We start from the raw sequence: 22,088 nt of genomic DNA, 5'->3' as shown, positions 1-22,088 counted from the left end.
CCCCTGGTTGGAAATAACACCCCTGGTTGGACAGTAACACATAACTGTTGGATAGGAACACCCCTGGTTGAATAGGAACACCCCTGGTTGGATAGGAACAGCCCCTGGTTGGACAGTAATAAACCACCCTTGGATAGGAGCACGCCCTGGTTGGACAGTAACACACCCCCTGGTTGAATAGGAACACCCCCTGGTTGGACAGTAACACACCCCCTGGCTGGATAGGAACAACTCCTGGTTGGACAGTAACACACCACCTTTGGATAGGAACACCCCCTTGTTGGACAGTAACACACCCCATGGTTGGATAGGAACACCCCCTGGTTAGATAGGAACACCCCCTGGTTGGACAGTAACACACCACCCATGGTTGGATAGGAACACCCCTGGTTAGATAGGAACACCCCTGGTTGGACAGTAACACACCCCATGGTTGGATAGGAACACCCTCTGGTTGGACAGTAACACACCACCCTTGGATAGGAACACCCCTGGTTGGACAGTAACACACCACCCTTGGATAGGAACACCCCTGGTTGGACAGTAACACATCACATTTGGATAGGAACACCCCTGGTTGGATAGGAACACCCCTGGTTGGACAGTAATACACCACCCTTGGATAGGAACACACTCTGGTTGGACAGTAACACACCCCTGGTTGGATAGGAACACCCCTGGTTGGATAGTAACACACCACCCTTGGATAGGAACACCCCTGGTTGGAAAGGAACACCCCTGGTTGGACAGTAACACATCACCGTTGGATAGGAACACCCCTGGTTGGACAGTAACACACCACCGTTGGGAACACCCCTGGTTGGACACCCCTGGTGGAAAAGGAACACCCCCTGGTTGGACAGTAACACATCACCGTTGGATAGGAACACCCCTTGGTTGGACAGTAACACATCACTGTTGGATAGGAACACCCCCTGGTTGAATAGGAACACCCCCTGGTTGGACAGTAACACACCCCCTGGTTGAATAGGAACACCCCCTGGTTGAATAGGAACACCCCCTGGTTGGACAGTAACACACCCCCTGGTTGGATAAGAACAACTCCTGGCTGGACAGTAACACACCACCCTTGGATAGGAACACCCCCTGGTTGGACAGTAACACACCAGTAACACACAACCCCTTGTTGGACAGGAACAACCGCCTTGTTGGGCAGGAAAACCTCGTTGGGCAGGAAAACCTCCCTTGTTGGACACCCTCGCTATCGGTGGTGATAACCTGGTCCAGTACGATGTCATAGCAGTCCCGTGAAAGACAAAATGTTTTCAAACTGTGTATTGGTTTATTCTCATATCATGTCCTACAAAAACATACCATTTAGTAGCGTCTACAAAACCTATGAGAATGTTAATATTATTATTGTTTATACAGACCAAACACAAACCTTTCGTAGCACATAAAACACATTAAAAACAATTAAAATATCAGATAAATCTTGTTGCACACTCAGTAGTTCAATAACAAACTTGAATCTATTTGATAAAGAATAGTGCTTATTCTTTCAAATCTGTGGAGAAGATTTGACTAGTTACCAAATTTACTTGAAATAAACATACATTCTTATTGTAAAAGAGGAGAGTGTATAAAAAATACATTATAAAATAACTGAGATGTCAAACGTAACCATGAGGAAATAGCCTGGCGTACATTTGTGATGGGGAAGTCAGATACGATATTGTCAACACAGAAACAAATGATTTTTGAATAACAAATGAGGTAAACATTATATGGAATTTGAAGTTTGTTCGTTGCAACTGTAGGCCTATGTTACTCTATGATATCACCCTAAGAGGGGCCATTCAGGTGAGGGCCAGAGCTGGTTTTTCCCCTACAATTAGAATGACTGGCATGTGTACACTCAATATGGCTGCTCGACAACTCATCGTTGACATGAATGAAATCATGCGTTCTAGTCATTCTGATTTCCTTTCATGGTTGTCTTCTCTTCTCTACGCCATCTCAATTGGTTCTTCTTGCAGTGGTGTCTCCAGCTTGACATCTTTCACTTTCTTTGTATCACTTTTGTGATTCTTCCTGATATTTGATATAAAAAGAACAGTTCGTTATTTGTAGCATAAATATGCGAAAAAAAAAACTAAAATAGAACAAACTGAGTAATTCTAATTTTCCTGTTCAACTAGTTTCCTAACAGAAGAGATTAGAGAAGAGAATGATGAATAGTGTACTTACTTGCTCTGCATGGCCAGGACAACAATGACTATGATGAGTATTGCTCCAGTGATCCCAAACACCACTCCTAGAATCAGGGCTGCAGGAAACAGAATAACAGGTCAGTGTTTAATTAACAGAAGACAATAAATTAATATTAAGTCCAAACTGTTGAACAGGCCTACAGTATATTGTTTTTTAACAGACCTACTATACACAGTGCATTTGGAACATGTTCATAACCCTTGGCTTTTTCCACATTTTGTTACTTAACATTTACATTTACATTTAAGTCATTTAGCTGACGCTCTTATCCAGAGCGACTTACAAATTGGTGCATACACCTTATGACATCCAGTGGAACAGCCACTTACAATAGTGCATCTAAATCAGCATTATTAGTGCATCTTAACAGCATTATTCTAAAATGGATTAAATTATTTATTTTTCTCATTAATCTACACACAATACCCCATAATGACAAAGTGAAAAAGTGTTTTCAGAATTTCTGCAAATTTAAAAAAATTATATATGAGACACGAACATGAGACTCGAAATTGAGCTCATGTGCATCCTGTTTCCATTGATGATCCTTGATATGTTTCTATAACTTGATTGGAGTCCATCGGTGGTAAATTCAACTTATGATTTGGAAAGGCACCTGTCTATATAAGGTCCCACAGTTTGGAACCATCAAGACTCTTCCTAGAGCTGCTGCCCGGCCAAACTAAGCAATCAGGGGACAAGGACCATTAGGTTATTGGGAGGTGACCAATAACCCAATGGTCCCTGGGACAGAGCTCCAGAGTTTCTCTGTGGAGACGGGAGAACCTTCCAGAAGGACAACCATCTCTGCAGCACTCCACCAAGCAGGCTTTTATGGTAGAGTGGCCAGACGGAAGCCACTCCTCAGTAAAAGGCACATGATAGCCCTCTTGGAGTTTGCCAAAAGGCACCTAAAGGACTCTCAGACCATGAGAAAAAAGATTCTCTGGTCTGATGAAACCAAAATTTAACTGAATGCCAAGCGCCAGGTCTGGAGGAAACCTGGAACCATCATCCCTACGGTGAAGCATGGTGGTGGAGGCATCATGCTTTGGGGATGTTTTTCATAGGCAGAGACTGGGAGACTATTCAAGATCGAGGGAAAGATGAACGGAGCAAAGTACGGAGAGACCCTTGATGAACCCTGTGAAAGGTCTGAATACTTATATAAATGTGATATTTCCGTTTTTTATTTTTAATAGATTTGCACAGATTTCTTAAGAACGGTTTTGATTCGTCATTATGGGGTATTGTGTGTTGACTGGTGAGGGAAAAAACGATTTAATCAATTATAGAATAAGGCTGTAACGTAACAAATGTGGAAAAAGTTACGGGGTCTGAATACCTCCGAATGCACTGTACAATACAAGAGTATGTGGACACCACTTCAAATGATGGGATTTGGCTCTTTCAGCCACATCCGTTTGCTGACAGGTGTATAACATCGAGCACACTGCTCGACCTCACTAATGCTCGTGGCTGAATGGAAGTCCCCGCAGCAATAATCCAACATCTAGTGGAAAGCCCTCCCAGAAGAGTGGAGGCTGTTATAGCAGCAAAGGGTAGACCAACTCCATATTAATGCCTTCCCAGAAGAGTGGAAGCTGTTATAGCAGCAAAGGGTAGACCAACACCATAATAATGCCTTCCCAGAAGAGTGGAGGCTGTTATAGCAGCAAAGGGTAGACCAACTCCATATTAATGCCCATGATTTTGGAATGGGATGTTCGACAGGTGTCCAGATTCATTTGATCATGTAGTGTATTTCTCTACTCACCAACAGGAGTATCAGGCTCATCCTCCTCCTCTTCAGTACCCTCATCTGATGACAGAACATGTCAGAAATATTATAGACAACATAATATCAGATTATTATAATATCAGATTATTATAGACATAACATCAGATTGTTATAGAAATGATAATATCAGATTATAGATATTATAATATCAGATTAATATTGATATTATAATATCAGATTATTATAGACCGAACATCAGATTGTTATATAAATTATAATATCATATTATAGATATTATAATATCAGATTGTTATAGATATTTTAATATCAGTTTATTATTCAACATGACATTAATCTGTAGTTAGTTTTCAGTTTCATTGAACACAAGAAAAATGGATATTTCATCATTGATTAATACATTTTTTTGCTATGCTATGTAATTTTATGTAATGTCATTTTACCATGAATCCCAGCACAGGTGGCATTGCAGGCATGATGGTCGATGAACCTGTTCCCGTTCCCCACACAGCCAGTCCAGTGAAACTTCTTACACTTCTCATGGATGGGGTCGTAGAAATAACGCAGGTAGGTACCAAAGCATTCACCCAGAGCCTTCTTGAAGTGGCAGGCTTTAGACTCTGTACAGGGGGAAGGGTTAGGGTTAGGGTTGGGGTTGGGGAGAGAGACAAAGCATTCACCCAGAGCCTTCTTGAAGTGGCAGGCTTTAGACTCTGTACAGGGGGAAGGGTTAGGGTTGGGGTTGGGGTTGGGGAGAGAGACAAAGCATTCACCCAGAGCCTTCTTGAAGTGGCAGGCTTTAGACTCTGGGGAAGGACAAGGGTTGGGTATGGAGAGATGGCATTAATTACACACCAAGATGTGTGATTAATTACACACTAGGAGCCCATGCTCTTACAATGGAAAGCATAGGGTCATATCCCAGATTGCAATTCCTATGGCTTCCACTAGATGTCAGAAGTCTTTGTTCAATGTTTCAGGCTTGAAAAATGAAGAATAAATATGAGTTTTAGTACGATGACACAAGTTTGGAAATCAGTGTTTGAGTTCGCAGCGAAGCGAACCTGATAATTTTGCTTTCCTATTGAACTTCTTTAATTAGCGCATGTGTAAATATTTGTATGAACATAGCAAGATTCAACAACTGAGACATAAACTGAACAAGTTCCACAGACATGTGCCTAAAAGAAATTGAATAATGTGTCCCTGAACAAAGGGGAGGGGGGGTCAAAATCAAAATTAACAGTCATTATCTGGTGTGGCCACCAGCTGCATTAAGTACTGCAGTGCATCTCCTCCTCATGGACTTCACCAGATTTGCCAGTTCTTGCTGTGAGATGTTACCCCACTCTTCCACCAAGGCACCTGCAAGTTCCTAGACATTTCTGGGGGAATGGCCTCCTCCTCCGATCCAACAGGTCCCAGATGTTCTCAATCATTGGGATTGAGATCTGGGCTCTTCGCTGGCCATGGCAGAACACTGACATTCCTGTCTTGCAGGAAATCACGCACAGAATGTGCAGTATGGCTGGTGGCATTGTCATGCTGGAGGGTCATGTCAGGATGAGCCTGCAGGAAGGGTACTACATGAGGGAGGAGGATGTCTTTCCTGTAACGCACAGCGTTGAAATTGCCTGCAATGACAACAAGCTCAGTCCGATGACGCTGTGACACACCGGCCCAGACCATGACGGACCCTCCACCTCCGATTTGAGGTGTAATGCTCATTCCTTCGATGATAAACGCAAATCCGACCATAATCCCTGGTGAGACAAAACCGTGACATGTCAGTGAAGAGCTCTTTATGAGCTAAACGACTACCGCCCTGTAGTACTTACTTCCGTCATCATAAAGTGCTTTGAGAGACTAGTCAAGGAACATATCTCCTCCACCCTACCTGAAACCCTAGACCCACTCCAATTTGCTTACCGCCCAAATAGGTCCACAGACGACGCAATCGCAACCACACTGCCCTAACCCATCTGGACAAGAGGAATACCTATGTGAGAATGCTGTTCATCGACCACAGCTCAGCATTTAACACCATAGTACCCTCCAAACTCGTCATCAAGCTCGAGACCCTGGGTCTCGACCACGCCCTGTGCAACTGGGTACTGGACTTCCTGACGGGCCGCCCCCAGGTGGTGAGGGTAGGTAACATCTCCACCCCGCTGATCCTCAACACTGGGGCCCCACAAGGGTGCGTTCTGAGCCCTCTCCTGTACTCCCTGTTCACCCACGACTGCGTGGCCATGCACGCCTCCAACTCAATCATCAAGTTTGCGGACGACACTACAGTGGTAGGCTTGATTACCAACAGCAACGAGACGGCCTATAGGGAGGAGGTGAGGGCCCTCAGAGTGTGGTGTCAGGAAAATTACCTCACAGTCAATGTCAACAAAACAGAGGAGATGATTGTGGGCTTCAGGAAACAGCAGAGGGAGCACCCCCCTATTCACACACGACACACACGATGGGACAGTAGTGGAGAGGGTAGTAAGTTTTAAGTTCCTCTGCGTACACATCACGGACAAACTGAATTGGTCCACCCACACAGACAGCGCCATGAAGAAGGCGCAGCAGCGCCTCTTCAACCTCAGGAGGCTGAAGAAATTCAGCTTGTCACCAAAAGCACTCACATTTACATTTACATTTAAGTCATTTAGCAGACGCTCTTATCCAGAGCGACTTACAAATTGGTGCATTCACCTTATGACATCCAGTGGAACAGTCACTTTACAATAGTGCATCTAAATCTTAAAAGGGGGGGGGGTGAGAAGGATTACTTATCCTATCCTAGGTATTCCTTAAAGAGGTGGGGTTTCAGGTGTCTCCGGAAGGTGGTGATTGACTCCGCTGTCCTGGCGTCGTGAGGGAGTTTGTTCCACCATTGGGGGGCCAGAGCAGCGAACAGTTTTGACTGGGCTGAGCGGGAACTGTACTTCCTCAGTGGTAGGGAGGCGAGCAGGCCAGAGGTGGATGAACGCTATAGATGCACAATGGAGAGCAATCGAGAGCATCCTGTCGGGCTGTATCACCGCCTGGTACGGCAACTGCTCCGCCCACAACCGTAAGGCTCTCCAGAGGGTAGTGAGGTCTGCACAACACATCACCGGGGGCAAACTACCAACCCTCCAGGACACCTAAACCACCTGATGTCACAGGAAGGCCATAAAGATCATCAAGGACAGCAACCACCCGAGCCACTGCCTGTTCACCCTGCTATCATCCAGAAGGTGAGGTCAGTACAGGTGCATCAAAGCAGGGACTGAGTGACAGAAGCTGTTTTTCAATCTCAAGGCCATCAGACTGTTTAACAGCCACCACTAACATTGAGTGGCTGCTGCCAACAGACTGACTCACCTCCAGTCACTTTAATAATGGAAATTGATCGATATTGATGTAAAAATGTATCACTAGCCACTTTAAACAATGCCACTTAATATAATGTTTACATACCCTACATTACTCATCTCATATGTGTATACTGTACTCGATACCATCTACTGCATCTTGCCTATGCCCTTCTGTACCATCACTCATTCATATATCTTTATGTACATATTCTTTATCCCTTTACACTTGTGTGTATAATGTAGTATTTGTGGAATTGTTAGGTTAGATTACTCGTTGGTTATTACTGCATTGTCAGAACTAGAAGCACAAGCATTTCGCTACACTCACATTAACATCTGCTAACCATGTGTATGTGACAAATAAAATTTGATTTGATTTATGCCAGTCCTGTCTGGTCCAGCGACGGTGGGTTTGTGCCCATAAGCGACGTTGTTGCCGGTGATGTCTGATGAGGAACTGCCTTACAACAGGCCTACAAGCCCTCAGTCCAGCCTCTCTCAGCCTATTGCGGACAGTCTAACCACTGATGGAGGGATTGTAACTCTGCAGTTGTTCTTGCCATCCTGTACCTGTCCCGCAGGTGTGATGTTCGGATGTACCGATCCTGTGAAGGTGTTGTTACACGTGGCCTGCCATTGAGAGGACGATCAGCTTGTCCGTCCTGTCTTCCTGTAGCGCTGTCTTAGGCGTCTCACAGTACGGACATTGCAACTTATTGCCCTGGCCACATCTGCAGTCCTCATGCCTCCTTGCAGCATGCCTCAGGCACATTCACACAGACGAGCAGGGACCCTGGGAATCTTTCCTTTAGTAGAAAGGCCTCTTTAGTGTCCTAAGTTTATAGTTGGGAAAGATGTCAATGTTTTGGTCCTTAAATGAAACTGGTATACTTCTTTTTTATCACAATTGTCTTTAACCAATTATGGTCTTTAAGTTGTGACTAGGGAGCAGCATTTTCATTTTTGGAAAAAAAAATGTTCCTGTAGTAAACAGGATATTTTGTCAGGACAAGATGCTAGAATATGCATATAATTGACAGCTTAGGATAGAAAACACTCTATTAGTTTCCAAAACTGTAAAAAAATATTGTCTGTGAGTATAACAGAACTGATGTTGCAGGCGAAAGCCTGAGAAAAATCCAATCCGGAAGTGCCTCATGTTTTGAAAGCGCTGCATCCTATGCGTCCCTATTGAGCAGTGAATGGGCTATCAACCAGATTACTCTTTCTCCGTATTCCCGAAGGTGTCTACAGCATTGCGACGTAGTTTTACGCATTGATGTTGAAGAATACCCGTAAGCGGCTACATTGCGCAAGTGGTCACCTGATGCTCCCAGAGAGATTCTCGGGTAAAATACAGTGGTAGCCATTACTCCAATCGGTCCTACTGAAAAACTAATTGTCCCGATGGATATATTATCGAATAGATATTTGAAAAGCACCTTGAGGATTGATTATAAACAACGTTTGCCATGTTTCTGTCGATATTATGGAGCTAATTTGGATTATTTTTCAACGTTTTCGTGACTGCAATTTCCGGGCGATTTCTCAGCCAAATGGGAAGAACAAACGGAGCTATTTCGGCTACAAAAATAATATTTTTGGAAAAAAGGAACATTTGCTATCTAACTGGGAGTCTCGTGAGTGAAAACATCTGAAGCTCATCAAAGGTAAACGATTTAATTTGATTGCTTTTCTGATTTCCGTGACCAAGTTACCTGCTGCTAGATGGACAAAATGCTATGCTAGGCTATCGATAAACTTACACAAATGCTTGTCTAGCTTTTGGCTGTAAAGCATATTTTGAAAATCTGAGATTACGGGGTGATTAACAAAAGGCTAAGCTGTGTCTCAATATATTTAATTTGTAATTTTCATGAATAGGAATATTTTCTAGGAATATTTATGTCCGTTGCGTTATGCTAATTAGTGTCAGTCGATGATTACGCTCCCTCATGCGGGATGGGGAGTCATTAGAGGTTATTAATGCAGCGCCGACAGTTCCTTACTTTCCCCCTGCCTCTTCCATTTATTCTGTAATGCTGCAATTAGTTGGTTGTAATGTTGGGTAGAGCATTTCCATATATTTTTGTTAGCTGTATGTGTGACATATCATAAATAGGACTGGTGGAGTTATCATTTACAAAGATTATACATTTTTATTTTAATCAATTAGTTTATTTGGGTTTAACCATAATATTTGTTGGATTATTTGTTCTGTCTTTTCTGATTAAACTGAAATTGTAACTAACTTTCTATGGCTTATTTAAAAAATAGAGATATTTGGAGAACATTTCCTTTTCAAATAACCGAAGTGTGATTTTGTGATCTAAATAAAAAGGCCATTCTTGGACATGGGGTGAGACGTTATTACTAATCTGCTGAAGAACCAGTTTGGATTTAGTGATGTCTAATGCTTTAATATTTAGTATTTGCCCTCCGAATTAATATTTATTATATAAATAGTCTAGTTTAATTTTATCTGGCTTGCCATTCCAAATACAATGGTCCTTCTGTAGCTCAGTTGGTAGAGCATGGCGCTTGTAACGCCAGGGTAGTGGGTTCGATTCCCGGGACCACCCATACGTAGAATGTATGCACACATGACTGTAAGTCGCTTTGGATAAAAGCGTCTGCTAAATGGCATATATTATTATTATTATTATGATAGAACTAGCTAACTATATATATATATACTTTTCATTGTTAAAAGGTCGCTAGGTGTAGGCAAGGCCATAAGCAAATTGGTAAACTGGGATAAATGACTAAAGAGTTAAATCGGGGATTTTTCAACAAATAGATAGGGATTTTCCTTTCGAAGGTAGCAAGATCTTATTTATTTTCGCTAACTTCTCATTAGAATATATTTTAATAGGATCATCTACTTTATGAAATGACTGCCTGATGCGATCGCATCGGTGAAATCAACTTCAATTGCGCTGCTTTGAGGGAAAGTGTACAGATGCAATCCACATTCCTAGCTAGGCTACTAATGTTGCAGTCTGGCTTTGGTTTTTACAATTAATAACCAAAAAACTAAATCGGCAACAAAACTCCATGCAAAAGAGAAATGTGTAGGCCTATTAGAGCAGTAGCCTAGGTTGGTTACTCAACTACAATACATGTGGACCACACAACAATGCTGCATTCAACCACTGATAATCCACGCAGTGAACAAAAACATGTGAAATTTAAATGTTACAACAACCTAAAGCTAGGTTTGTGTTTTTGAGTTATTAAATCCCTTTTGATTAGGGTTGCAGCATATTATGCACATCTGCAGGCATAGTGTAACGGCTTTCTTGTGGAGAAGGAGAGTCGGACCAAAATGCAGCGTGTAGGTTGCGATCCATGTCTAATAAACAAACGTGAAACACGAATCAATTATAAACACTACAAAACAAAGAACGTAACGAAAACCGAAACAGCCTATACTTGTGAAAACTAACACAGAGACAGGAACAAGGAAACTAAGGGCGTGACATAGCAGCAAAGGCTGGACTAATATTATTTCTCTTTTTGTTTTATACGTTGACATGCTATATACACCGTTCTTTGTACATAAGTGGGCATTATAAAGGCGCACATTTTTTTTTCAATAAAACAATTGCCAGTTTGGGGTCGCAGTTTCACGTTTAAAAACGACAACAAATGGGCTATGTCTGGCCCGCAAATTCGGTATGTTTTTTTCAGTATGGTCCATGCGCTGATTGAGTTTGACACACCTGGGCTAACGTATCTATTTATGAAGCTAGATATTTATTTAGCTAAAACACTGAGGCCTAACTTTAGACTTTGCCTATTTGGTAGGATGACATGTCATGTCATTGGAGGAGTGGACTTTTTCCCCTCTTATCGTTTTCGTTGGCTACAGCAAGAGATACTGCAGTTGGGTCCAGCAAAATGAAATCAGCTACACAATTGTAAAAACATTACAATACATTCACAACAGTTTTCACAACACACTACGTGCCCTCCCTATTCTAATACCATAATACCATTCAAAAGTTTGCGGTCACTTAGAAATGTCCTTGTTTTCGAAAGAAAATTATTTTTTGTCCATTAAAATAGCATCAAATTGATCAGAAATACAGTGTAGACATTGTTAATGTTGTGAATGACTATTGTAGCTGGACATATTTTTTATGGAATATCTATATAGGCGTACAGAGGCCCATTATCAGCAACCATCACTCCTGTATTCCACTGGCACTTTGTTAGCTAATCCAAGTTTATCATTTCATTAAAAGGCTAATTTATCATTAGAAAACCCTTTTGTAATTATGTTAGCACAGTTAAAAACTGAAATAAAACTGGCCTTCTTTAGAATAGTTGAGCATCAGTATCTGGAGCATCAACATTTGTGGGTTTGATTACAGGCTCAAAATGGCTAGAAACAAAGACCTTTCTTCTGAAACTCGTCAGTCTTGTTCTGCGAAATGAAGGCTATTCCATGCGAGAAATTTCCAAGAATCTGAAGATCTCGTACAACGCTATGTACTACTGGAACAGCGCAAACTGGCTCTAGCCAGAATAGAAAAAGGAGTGGGAGGCCCCGGTGCACCACTTAGCCAGAGGACAAGTACATTAGAGTGTCTTGTTTGAGAAACAGACGACTCACAAATCCTCAACTAGCAGCTTCATAAAATAGTACCCGCAAAACACCAGTCCCAACGTCAACAGTGAAGAGGTGACACCGGGATGCTGGCCTTCTAGGAAGAGTTACAAAGAAAAAGACATATCTCTGATTGGCCAGTAAAAATACAAATTAAGACGGGCAAAAGAACACAGACACTGGACAGAGGAACTCTGCCTAGAAGGCCAGCATCCCGGAGACGCCTCTTCATTGTTGACATTGAGAGTGGACAGAGGAACTCTGCCTAGAAGGCCAGCATCCGGGAGACGCCTCTTCACTGTTGACATTGAGACTGGACAGAGGAACTCTGCCTAGAAGACCAGCATCCGGGAGACGCCTCTTCACTGTTGACATTGAGACTGGACAGAGGAACTCTGCCTAGAAGGCCAGCATCCCGGAGACGCCTCTTCACTGTTGACGTTGAGACTGGACAGAGGAACTCTGCCTAGAAGGCCAGCATCCCGGAGTCGCCTCTTCACTGTTGACATTGAGACTGGACAGAGGAACTCTGCCTAGAAGGCCAGCATCCGGGAGTCGCCTCTTCACTGTTGACATTGAGACTGAACAGAGGAACTCTGCCTAGAAGGCCAGCATCCCGGAGTCGCCTCTTCACTGTTGACATTGAGACTGGACAGAGGAACTCTGCCTAGAAGGCCAGCATCCGGGAGTCGCCTCTTCACTGTTGACATTGAGACTGGACAGAGGAACTCTGCCTAGAAGGCCAGCATCCCGGAGACGCCTCTTCACTGTTGACATTGAGACTGGACAGAGGAACTCTGCCTAGAAGGCCAGCATCCCGGAGACGCCTCTTCATTGTTGACGTTGAGAGTGGACAGAGGAACTCTGCCTAGAAGACCAGCATCCCGGAGACGCCTCTTCATTGTTGACGTTGAGACTGGACAGAGGAACTCTGCCTAGAAGGCCAGCATCCCGGAGACGCCTCTTCACTGTTGACATTGAGACTGGACAGAGGAACTCTGCCTAGAAGGCCAGCATCCCGGAGACGCCTCTTCACTGTTGACATTGAGACTGGACAGAGGAACTCTGCCTAGAAGGCCAGCATCCCGGAGATGCCTCTTCACTGTTGACATTGAGACTGGACAGAGGAACTCTGCCTAGAAGGCCAGCATCCCGGAGACGCCTCTTCACTGTTGACGTTGAGACTGGACAGAGGAACTCTGCCTAGAAGGCCAGCATCCCGGAGACGCCTCTTCACTGTTGACATTGAGACTGGACAGAGGAACTCTGCCTAGAAGGCCAGCATCCCGGAGACGCCTCTTCATTGTTGACGTTGAGAGTGGACAGAGGAACTCTGCCTAGAAGACCAGCATCCCGGAGACGCCTCTTCATTGTTGACGTTGAGACTGGACAGAGGAACTCTGCCTAGAAGGCCAGCATCCCGGAGACGCCTCTTCACTGTTGACATTGAGACTGGACAGAGGAACTCTGCCTAGAAGACCAGCATCCGGGAGTCGCCTCTTCACTGTTGATGTCGAGACTGACAGTGAACTCTTTGCAGGTACTATTTGATAAAGCTGTTGACATTGAGACTGGACAGAGGAACTCTGCCTAGAAGACCAGCATCCCGGAGACGCCTCTTCACTGTTGACATTGAGACTGGACAGAGGAACTCTGCCTAGAAGGCCAGCATCCCGGCCAGTCGCCTCTTCACTGTTGACATTGAGACTGGACAGAGGAACTCTGCCTAGAAGGCCAGCATCCCGGAGACGCCTCTTCATTGTTGACGTTGAGAGTGGACAGAGGAACTCTGCCTAGAAGACCAGCATCCCGGAGACGCCTCTTCATTGTTGACGTTGAGACTGGACAGAGGAACTCTGCCTAGAAGGCCAGCATCCCGGAGACGCCTCTTCACTGTTGACATTGAGACTGGACAGAGGAACTCTGCCTAGAAGACCAGCATCCGGGAGTCGCCTCTTCACTGTTGATGTCGAGACTGGTGTTTTGCAGGTACTATTTGATAAAGCTGTTGACATTGAGACTGGACAGAGGAACTCTGCCTAGAAGACCAGCATCCCGGAGACGCCTCTTCACTGTTGACATTGAGACTGGACAGAGGAACTCTGCCTAGAAGGCCAGCATCCCGGAGTCGCCTCTTCACTGTTGACATTGAGACTGGACAGAGGAACTCTGCCTAGAAGGCCAGCATCCCGGAGACGCCTCTTCACTGTTGACATTGAGACTGGACAGAGGAACTCTGCCTAGAAGGCCAGCATCCCGGAGACGCCTCTTCACTGTTGACATTGAGACTGGACAGAGGAACTCTGCCTAGAAGGCCAGCATCCCGGAGACGCCTCTTCACTGTTGACATTGAGACTGGACAGAGGAACTCTGCCTAGAAGGCCAGCATCCCGGAGTCTCCTCTTCACTGTTGACATTGAGAGTGCGTATGTTACCATGCGTTTGTATGCATGTGGGTGTTGCTTAACAGTCCCGCTGTTCCATAAGGTGTATTTTTATTGATTTTTTAAAATCTAATTTTATTGCACGCATGAGTTACTTGATGTGGAATAGAGTTCCATGTAGTCATGGCTCTGTAGTACTGTGTGCCTCCCATCATCTGTTCTGGACTTGGGGACTGTAAAGAGACCTCTTGTGGCATGTCTTGTGGGGTATGCATTGGTATCCGAGCTGTGTGCCAGTAGTTTAGACAGACATCTCGGTACAGTTAACCCACTGTTCCTAGGCCGTCATTGAAAATAAGAATTTGTTCTTAACTGTAAAATATATATTTTTAATTCAACATGTCAATACATCTCATAAATAAAAGTAGTGATGAAGTCAATATCTCCTCCACTTTGAGCCAGGAGAGATTGACATGCATATTATTAATGTTAGCTCTCTGTGTGCATCCAAGGGCCAGCCGTGCTGTCCTGTTCTGAGCCAATTTCAATTTTCCAATTTTCAATTGTCCTTTTTTGTGGCACCTGACCACACGACTGAACAGTAGTCCAGGTGTGACAAATCTAGGGCCTGTAGGACCTGCCTTGTTAATAATGCTGTTAAGAATGCAGAGCAGCACTTTATTATGGACAGACTTCTCCCAATTTTAGCTACTGTTGTATCAATATGTTTGACCATGACAGTTTACAATCCAGGGTTACTCCAAGCGGTTTAGTCTCCTCAATTTGCTAAATTTCCACAATATTCATTACAAGATTTAGTTTAGGGTTCAGTGAATGATTTGTCCCAAATGCTTTTAATTTAATAAATATTTAGGACTAACTTATTCCTTGCCAACCATTCTGAAACTAACTGCAGCCCTTTATTAAGTGTTGTCATTTCATTCGCTGTAGTAGCTGACATGTATAGTGTTGAGTCATCCGCATACAGAGTAGCATTTGGTTCTTTAACGCACACACATATTCATCACTCCTCCCTGCGCCATTATAAGATAAGTTAACAATGTGGGTCGACACACAAATTAACTTCTGTCTTGGTGCATGCATTTCACACTTGTCAGTGTTCATATTTGAGAGATACAATAATTATTATACTTATCAATGTTGTGGATGAGCGCATTGTTTGTTTGTCTGTTCCTCTCTCTCCATCTCTGTAGCTTCCGGGTATGCTGGAAAAGGACCCAAGCTAAGGGAATTGGGTTGGCTTTATAGTGCCTGTCCCAAATGGCTCATTAATGCATATTGGCATATTGAAAGATATTGTCAGTAGTGATGTAATGTTGTAAATGTTATGTTGTGATATTGTTTAAAACCGTGTTGCAATGTATATCCTTTAGTATGTTTAGTTCATGGAAAATGTAGGTTTGTATTGTTAATTGATTAATTAATTAGGGTTAATTGTTCTGAGGGGAGGGGCTAGCCCTACAAAAGGAGCCTCTCTTTCAGTCATAGGAGGGAATTTAGGATTGAGCTGTGGATGGGGCAGCATTGTTTTTAAGCTGTCCCATAAGGTAGACGTTGATGGCAGTACTGTTGTTTTTTGTTCCGGAATCACTTGTAAATAAACACCTTTGCACAGAAGAACTTTTGCGGCTCCGCCATCTTTTTATTTTGATAGAGGTTAGGTTATCCAGTTTAGCCTTCTGGCCTACTCTACGTGACACAGAGACACGCTTGCTTTACTGAAAGTCAGTGGCATGTCATTAGTAAAGTTTGAAAAAAGTAATGGGCCTAGACAGCTGCCTTGGAGTATTCCTGATTCTGTTGGAGATGCTTCCATTAAGAACACCCTCTGTGTTCTGTTAGACAGGTAACTCTTTATCCACATTATAGCAGGGGGTATAAAGCCACAACGCATACGTTTTTACAGCAGCAGACTATGATCGATAATGTCAAAAGCTGCACTGAAGTCTAACAAAACAGCCCACACAATATTTTTATCATTTTCTCTCAGCCAATCAGTCATTTGTGTAAGTGCTGTGTTTGTTGAATGTCCTTCCCTACATGCGTGCTGAAAGTCTGTCAATTTGTTTACTGTAAAATAACATTGTATCTGGTCAAGCACCATTTTTTTTCCAGAAGTTTACTAAGGGTTGGTAACAGGCTGATTGGTCGACTATTTGAGCCAGTAAAGGGGGCTTTAGTATTCTTAGGTAGCGGAATGACTTTTGCTTCCCTCCAGGCCTGAGGGCACGTACTTTCTAGTAGGCTTAAATTGAAGATGTGGAATATCGTCCGTTATTATCCATAGTAATTTTCCATCCAGATTGTCAGACCCCAGTGGCTTGTCATTGTTGATAGATAACAATCATTTTTCACCTCTTCCACACAGACTTTACAGAATTCAAAATTACAATGCTTGTCTTCCACCATTTGGTGAGATATAGTGTCAGCATTTGTTGATATAGAATTCTCACAAATGCCTTACTCTGTCATTCCCAAAACATTCTATGAATTGATGAAAACGTAAAAATGACCATATCTATCTGCTCACTTGACAGGGAATAATAAAAGATGTCATATTTTTTTGAGGGATGTATATAAAACAGATATTAATCAGATATGTTGCTAAAAGGTTATAAGTTCTACTTTAAATGTGTGTTATCTCACCGTCCATGGGATAGATCTCCTCTGCCTTGGCAGAACAGTTCCTCATACAGAGCTTCTCCAGGGTGAAGCGGTTTGCGTTGCCGCCCTCCCCCAGGTACTTGAAGGGGTAGCACAGGTCTTTCGCTGCGTCATAATACAGCAGGATCTGGAAGTCATCTGCTCCTGGGGTTGGAGCTGTACCCTCATCCTGTGGTAGGGAACAGTACTCTGTTGGAACACAGAGAGAAATGGAGAGGGAGGGTTAGAACACAGTACGCTGTTGGACCATAGAAGATAAAAGGAACATTTACAAAAGACAGGTGGAGAGAACTGAGAACATCCTGTGTGCTGCTGGACCATGGAGAGATGGAGATAAATTAGAGAGTACTGAGCAGACAGAACACATTTAGGGGTTGGATGCATTTAGAAAAATAGATTATTTTAAGATGAAAATTGCACTTGTATACCACTTGTATTTCTAATGTTGTAATGTCGCAGTATGAGGGGGAGAATTAGAGAGACAAACAATATGCACTGCAAACAGTACATGCACTACATACATCCACTACGATTGAGTGCAGATGATTATCGTGCAATATGTTGACTGTAAATGTTTAACTAACTCTGTCACCAGAGAGGCCCACTCCTAGTTTTTATGATGGCTGTAAACATCATAATGTCATCTATAGTTTCACCACTCCCTTCTCAGTCCCACCCTCAATTCCCTCCTCAGTCCCACGTTTTCAATATGGCAGCCTAGAGGCTTTCTGGCTTCTTGTTGTTGCAAGTCAAAGTGATGGTGTCCATCACAGAGATGTTTGTACGGTCTAATTATTTTTCTGGACGTATGTGGACGTATGTATCCAATCCCTTACAAGGAAACACAGATTCCATTGGTAGAAAGATGTCCTTTTGCCAAGATGGTCTAGACCTCCAGAGAGAGCTGAAACCAAGATGGTCTAGACCTCCAGAGAGAGCTGAAACCAAGATGGTCTAGACCTCCAGAGAGAGCTGGAACCAAGATGGTCTAGACCTCCAGAGAGAGCTGGAACCAAGATGGTCTAGACCTCCAGAGAGAGCTGAAACCAAGATGGTCTAGAACTCCAGAGAGAACTGAAACCAAGATGGTCTAGACCTCCAGAGAGAGAACTGGAACCAAGATGGTCTAGACCTCCAGAGAGAGAACTGGAACCAAGACGGTCTAGAACTCCAGAGAGAGAACTGGAACCAAGACGGTCTCGAACTCCAGAGAGAGAACTGGAACCAAGACGGTCTCGAACTCCAGAGAGAGCTGAAACCAAGACGGTCTAGACCTCCAGAGAGAGCTGAAACCAAGACGGTCTAGACCTCCAGAGAGAGCTGAAACCAAGACGGTCTAGACCTCCAGAGAGAGCTGAAACCAAGACGGTCTAGACCTCCAGAGAGAGCTGAAACCAAGACGGTCTAGACCTCCAGAGAGAGAGAACTGAAACCAAGATGGTCTAGACCTCCAGAGAGAGAACTGGAACCAAGATGGTCTAGACCTCCAGAGAGAGAACTGGAACCAAGATGGTCTAGACCTCCAGAGAGCTGAAACCAGATGGTCTAGACCTTCAGAGATGGTCAGAACACCATGCGGAAAACCTAACCAGGTCAAACCATCCAGCCTGCTGCCACAGCACAACTTCCCTGTATCTTATTGACCTTGACCGTAACCCCTCCCCAACCACTAGTCACAGCCCAACTAACTTCCCTGTATCTTATTGACCATAACCCCTTCTCATCCAGCAACCACACCCCAACTAACTATCCTGATGGTATTAAGGCCTATAACAATTAGCTGTGGTCCCAGTCTGGGGTAGATTTGAGGTTGTTGAGTCCCTTAATGGCAGAAACCCATGTGACCGTCTCAGTTTGTGCAATATCGCTATCATTGTTGGGCAAATGATTGTTCCTAGCTTTATAGGGTCCTAAAACATTTCAAATACAGGAAGCAGCATTCTCTGTAAACTCTGACTCCTAAACTGTAGGACAACAACATCCAACAACAAACCACCTTCTTTTCATCGTGGTCTTGATGATTCTCAGATTTACACCATTTGACCTGGACTTAGCTGGTGTTGGATATGGCCCACAAGGTCGAAAGGTCAACACCTCATCAACACCCATCAAAACAGATGAGTACGAAGCATTCATATTTCACTGTACAATGTATACTCTATTCAACTGCTTCAGAAAGAAAACCTTTGACACAGAAACAGATGAGAATTAGTGCTTGTCTTTTATTACGTCTTGATCTAAAGTAAAGACTTCAACTGTCAGTGAAACCGCCCTGTTGTCAGACTGATACTGTCACGGATCATAAAGGATTTGAAGAGAATAACCTTTGACCTCCCTGTTCTATATTAGTTTCAGTGTTACCATACATGCAGAATCTTAGAATGGATAACATATTGAAACATGAGTAACTTCATTCATTGATTAAATTAATAAATATTGTCATATTTTCTATATTGAATGAAATGTGTGTTGGACATTTTTGCACTCCCTCCCAAACTCACGTTGAAGAGAAGCACAGACAGGCTTCCCTTATTTCAAGTGGCAGAGGAGTAAAACTAATTGAAAAACATTACAAGCGTTTGATGCTAGAATGAAAACATAGTAAAAGAAGAGTTATAAGACAACTTTATAAGCAGAGAACGGTAGACGTATTTCATGAAATCATAGTCTCAAAATGCAAATTAATTTCAGATGTACAGACAGAGCACTGACTGAGGTAGTCACATAAATACTAAATGGTTGAACCTACCTGGTACTGACTGAGGTAGTCACATAAATACTAAATGGTTGAACCTACCTGGTACTGACTGAGGTAGTCACATAAATACTAAATGATTGAACCTACCTGGTACTGACTGAGGTAGTCACATAAATACTAAATGGTTGAACCTACCTGGTACTGACTGAGGTAGTCACATAAATACTAAATGATTGAACCTACCTGGTACTTCAGTGTGAACCATGTAGAATGTAGCAAAAGCAAAAACCCCAAATATGACCATTTGTTTCATGATGTTGTCTGTGTGTTCTCTCTAGTCTTCAGCAGAGTGAATGACGATTGTAGTCTCCAGTAAACTACAGGGGAAGTGGAGGATTGGCAGTTAACATCACTGACCTTTGTACTTATAATGCTTCCTCTGATACCAGGGCTGTGTCCCAAACCCTATTCCATATGGGCCCCAGGTAAAAGGAGTGTACTATAAGGGTATTGGGTGCAAAAAGGATATTAGCCTGGTCCCAGATCTGTTAGCCTGGTCCCAGATCTGTTAGCCTGGTCCCAGATCTGTTAGCCTGGTCCCAGATCTGTTAGCCTGGTCCCAGATCTGTTAGCCTGGTCCCAGATCTGTTAGCCTGGTCCCAGATCTGTTTGTGCTGTATAGGTTAACATATAGAGAGGATGTCAAAACTCAATCTTTAACCAGAGATCACACTTTTTTTCAAATACTGTAAAAGTATTTGCTCCAATTTGGTTATTGAAGAGAACTTTAATTTGCTTTGAATCTAATGTTCCATGAATACATGTGCACAACAAAAATAACGCAAACCAAGCAGGGACGGACTGGGACAAAAATTCAGCCCTGGCATTTCAGACACGCTAGCCCAAATCACCCCCATGTCTGTCACTCCTGTTAATCACTATTACATATAGAGCCAACATATTCTTCCTACCTCCACTGCACTCACCTCTGAGCTGTCTATGCTAAGTCTAGCGTCCTTTACCACAGCACTGGGACCAGAAGACCAGAAGACCAGGGGACCACACTGCCTGCACTGGGACCAGAAGACCAGGGGACCAGGGGACCACACTGCCAGCACTGGGCCCAGAAGACCAGGGGACCAGGGGACCACACTGCCTGCACTGGGACCAGAAGACCAGGGGACCAGGGGACCACACTGCCTGCACTGGGACCAGAAGACCAGAAGACCAGGGGACCACACTGCCTGCACTGGGACCAGAAGACCAGGGGACCACACTGCCTGCACTGGGACCAGAAGACCAGGGGACCAGGGGACCACACTGCCTGCACTGGGACCAGAAGACCAGGGGACCAGGGGACCACACTGCCTGCACTGGGACCAGAAGACCAGGGGACCAGGGGACCACACTGCCTGCACTGGGCCCAGAAGACCAGAAGACCAGGGGACCACACTGCCTGCACTGGGCCCAGAAGACCAGGGGACCAGGGGACCACACTGCCTGCACTGGGACCAGAAGACCTGGGGACCACATTGCCTGCACTGGGACCAGAAGACCAGGGACCACACTGCCTGCACTGGGCCCAGAAGACCAGGGGACCAGGGGACCACACTGCCTGCACTGGGCCCAGAAGACCAGGGGACCACACTGCCTGCACTGGGCCCAGAAGACCAGGGGACCCACTGCCTGCACTGGGACCAGAAGACCAGGGGACCACACTGCCTGCACTGGGACCAGAAGACCAGGGGACCACACTGCCTGCACTGGGACCAGAAGACCAGGGGACCACACTGCCTGCACTGGGACCAGAAGACCAGGGGACCACACTGCCTGCACTGGGACCAGGGGACCAGGGGACCACACTGCCTGCACTGGGACCAGAAGACCAGGGGACCAGGGGACCACACTGCCTGCACTGGGACCAGAAGACCAGAAGACCAGGGGACCACACTGCCTGCACTGGGACCAGAAGACCAGGGGACCACACTGCCTGCACTGGGACCAGAAGACCAGGGGACCAGGGGACCACACTGCCTGCACTGGGACCAGGGGACCAGGGGACCACACTGCCTGCACTGGGCCCAGAAGACCAGGGGACCAGGGGACCACACTGCCTGCACTGGGCCCAGAAGACCAGGGGACCAGGGGACCACACTGCCTGCACTGGGCCCAGCAACATCCTAGTTGTGAATGAATAATCACATGTCGTGACTTGACTTTAACATTGCTCTCAATAGGAGGAGGTGTGTCTTCTGATTGATGATTGATTGTTGACTGATTGGGGAGTGATGATTTTCACCTGTGAGGGGAGAAGGAGAGAAAAGAAACACACACAGGATAACTGTATCCGTAACAC

The 22,088-nt window shown here is 44.4% G+C and overlaps 1 protein-coding gene and 1 long non-coding RNA gene across 2 annotated transcripts; both read right to left on the bottom strand.

Annotated features, from left to right (window-relative positions):
* Nucleotides 1–1,287: 1,287 nt before the first annotated feature.
* LOC118379840 (kunitz-type serine protease inhibitor bitisilin-3-like) lies at nucleotides 1,288–20,375 on the bottom strand. Its single transcript, XM_052466871.1, has 6 exons — nucleotides 19,976–20,375; nucleotides 17,017–17,223; nucleotides 4,438–4,614; nucleotides 4,013–4,057; nucleotides 2,212–2,290; nucleotides 1,288–2,055 (listed from the first exon to the last, which is right to left on the bottom strand). Exons 1-6 carry the CDS (start codon nucleotides 20,043–20,045, stop codon nucleotides 1,971–1,973), a joined length of 663 nt encoding a protein of 220 aa, XP_052322831.1. The 5' UTR covers nucleotides 20,046–20,375; the 3' UTR covers nucleotides 1,288–1,970.
* Nucleotides 17,253–19,195, bottom strand: LOC127908434 (uncharacterized). Its single transcript, XR_008067340.1, has 3 exons — nucleotides 18,483–19,195; nucleotides 18,167–18,444; nucleotides 17,253–18,130 (listed from the first exon to the last, which is right to left on the bottom strand). It is a non-coding gene; the product is annotated as an uncharacterized LOC127908434 (long non-coding RNA).
* Nucleotides 20,376–22,088: the final 1,713 nt, after the last annotated feature.

The sequence above is a fragment of the Oncorhynchus keta genome, chromosome 17 (genome assembly GCF_023373465.1).
Source record: "Oncorhynchus keta strain PuntledgeMale-10-30-2019 chromosome 17, Oket_V2, whole genome shotgun sequence".
Classification (NCBI taxonomy): domain Eukaryota; kingdom Metazoa; phylum Chordata; class Actinopteri; order Salmoniformes; family Salmonidae; genus Oncorhynchus; species Oncorhynchus keta.
Note: the sequence above shows the minus strand (reverse complement) of the source record. Positions and strands in the feature narration are given on the sequence as shown.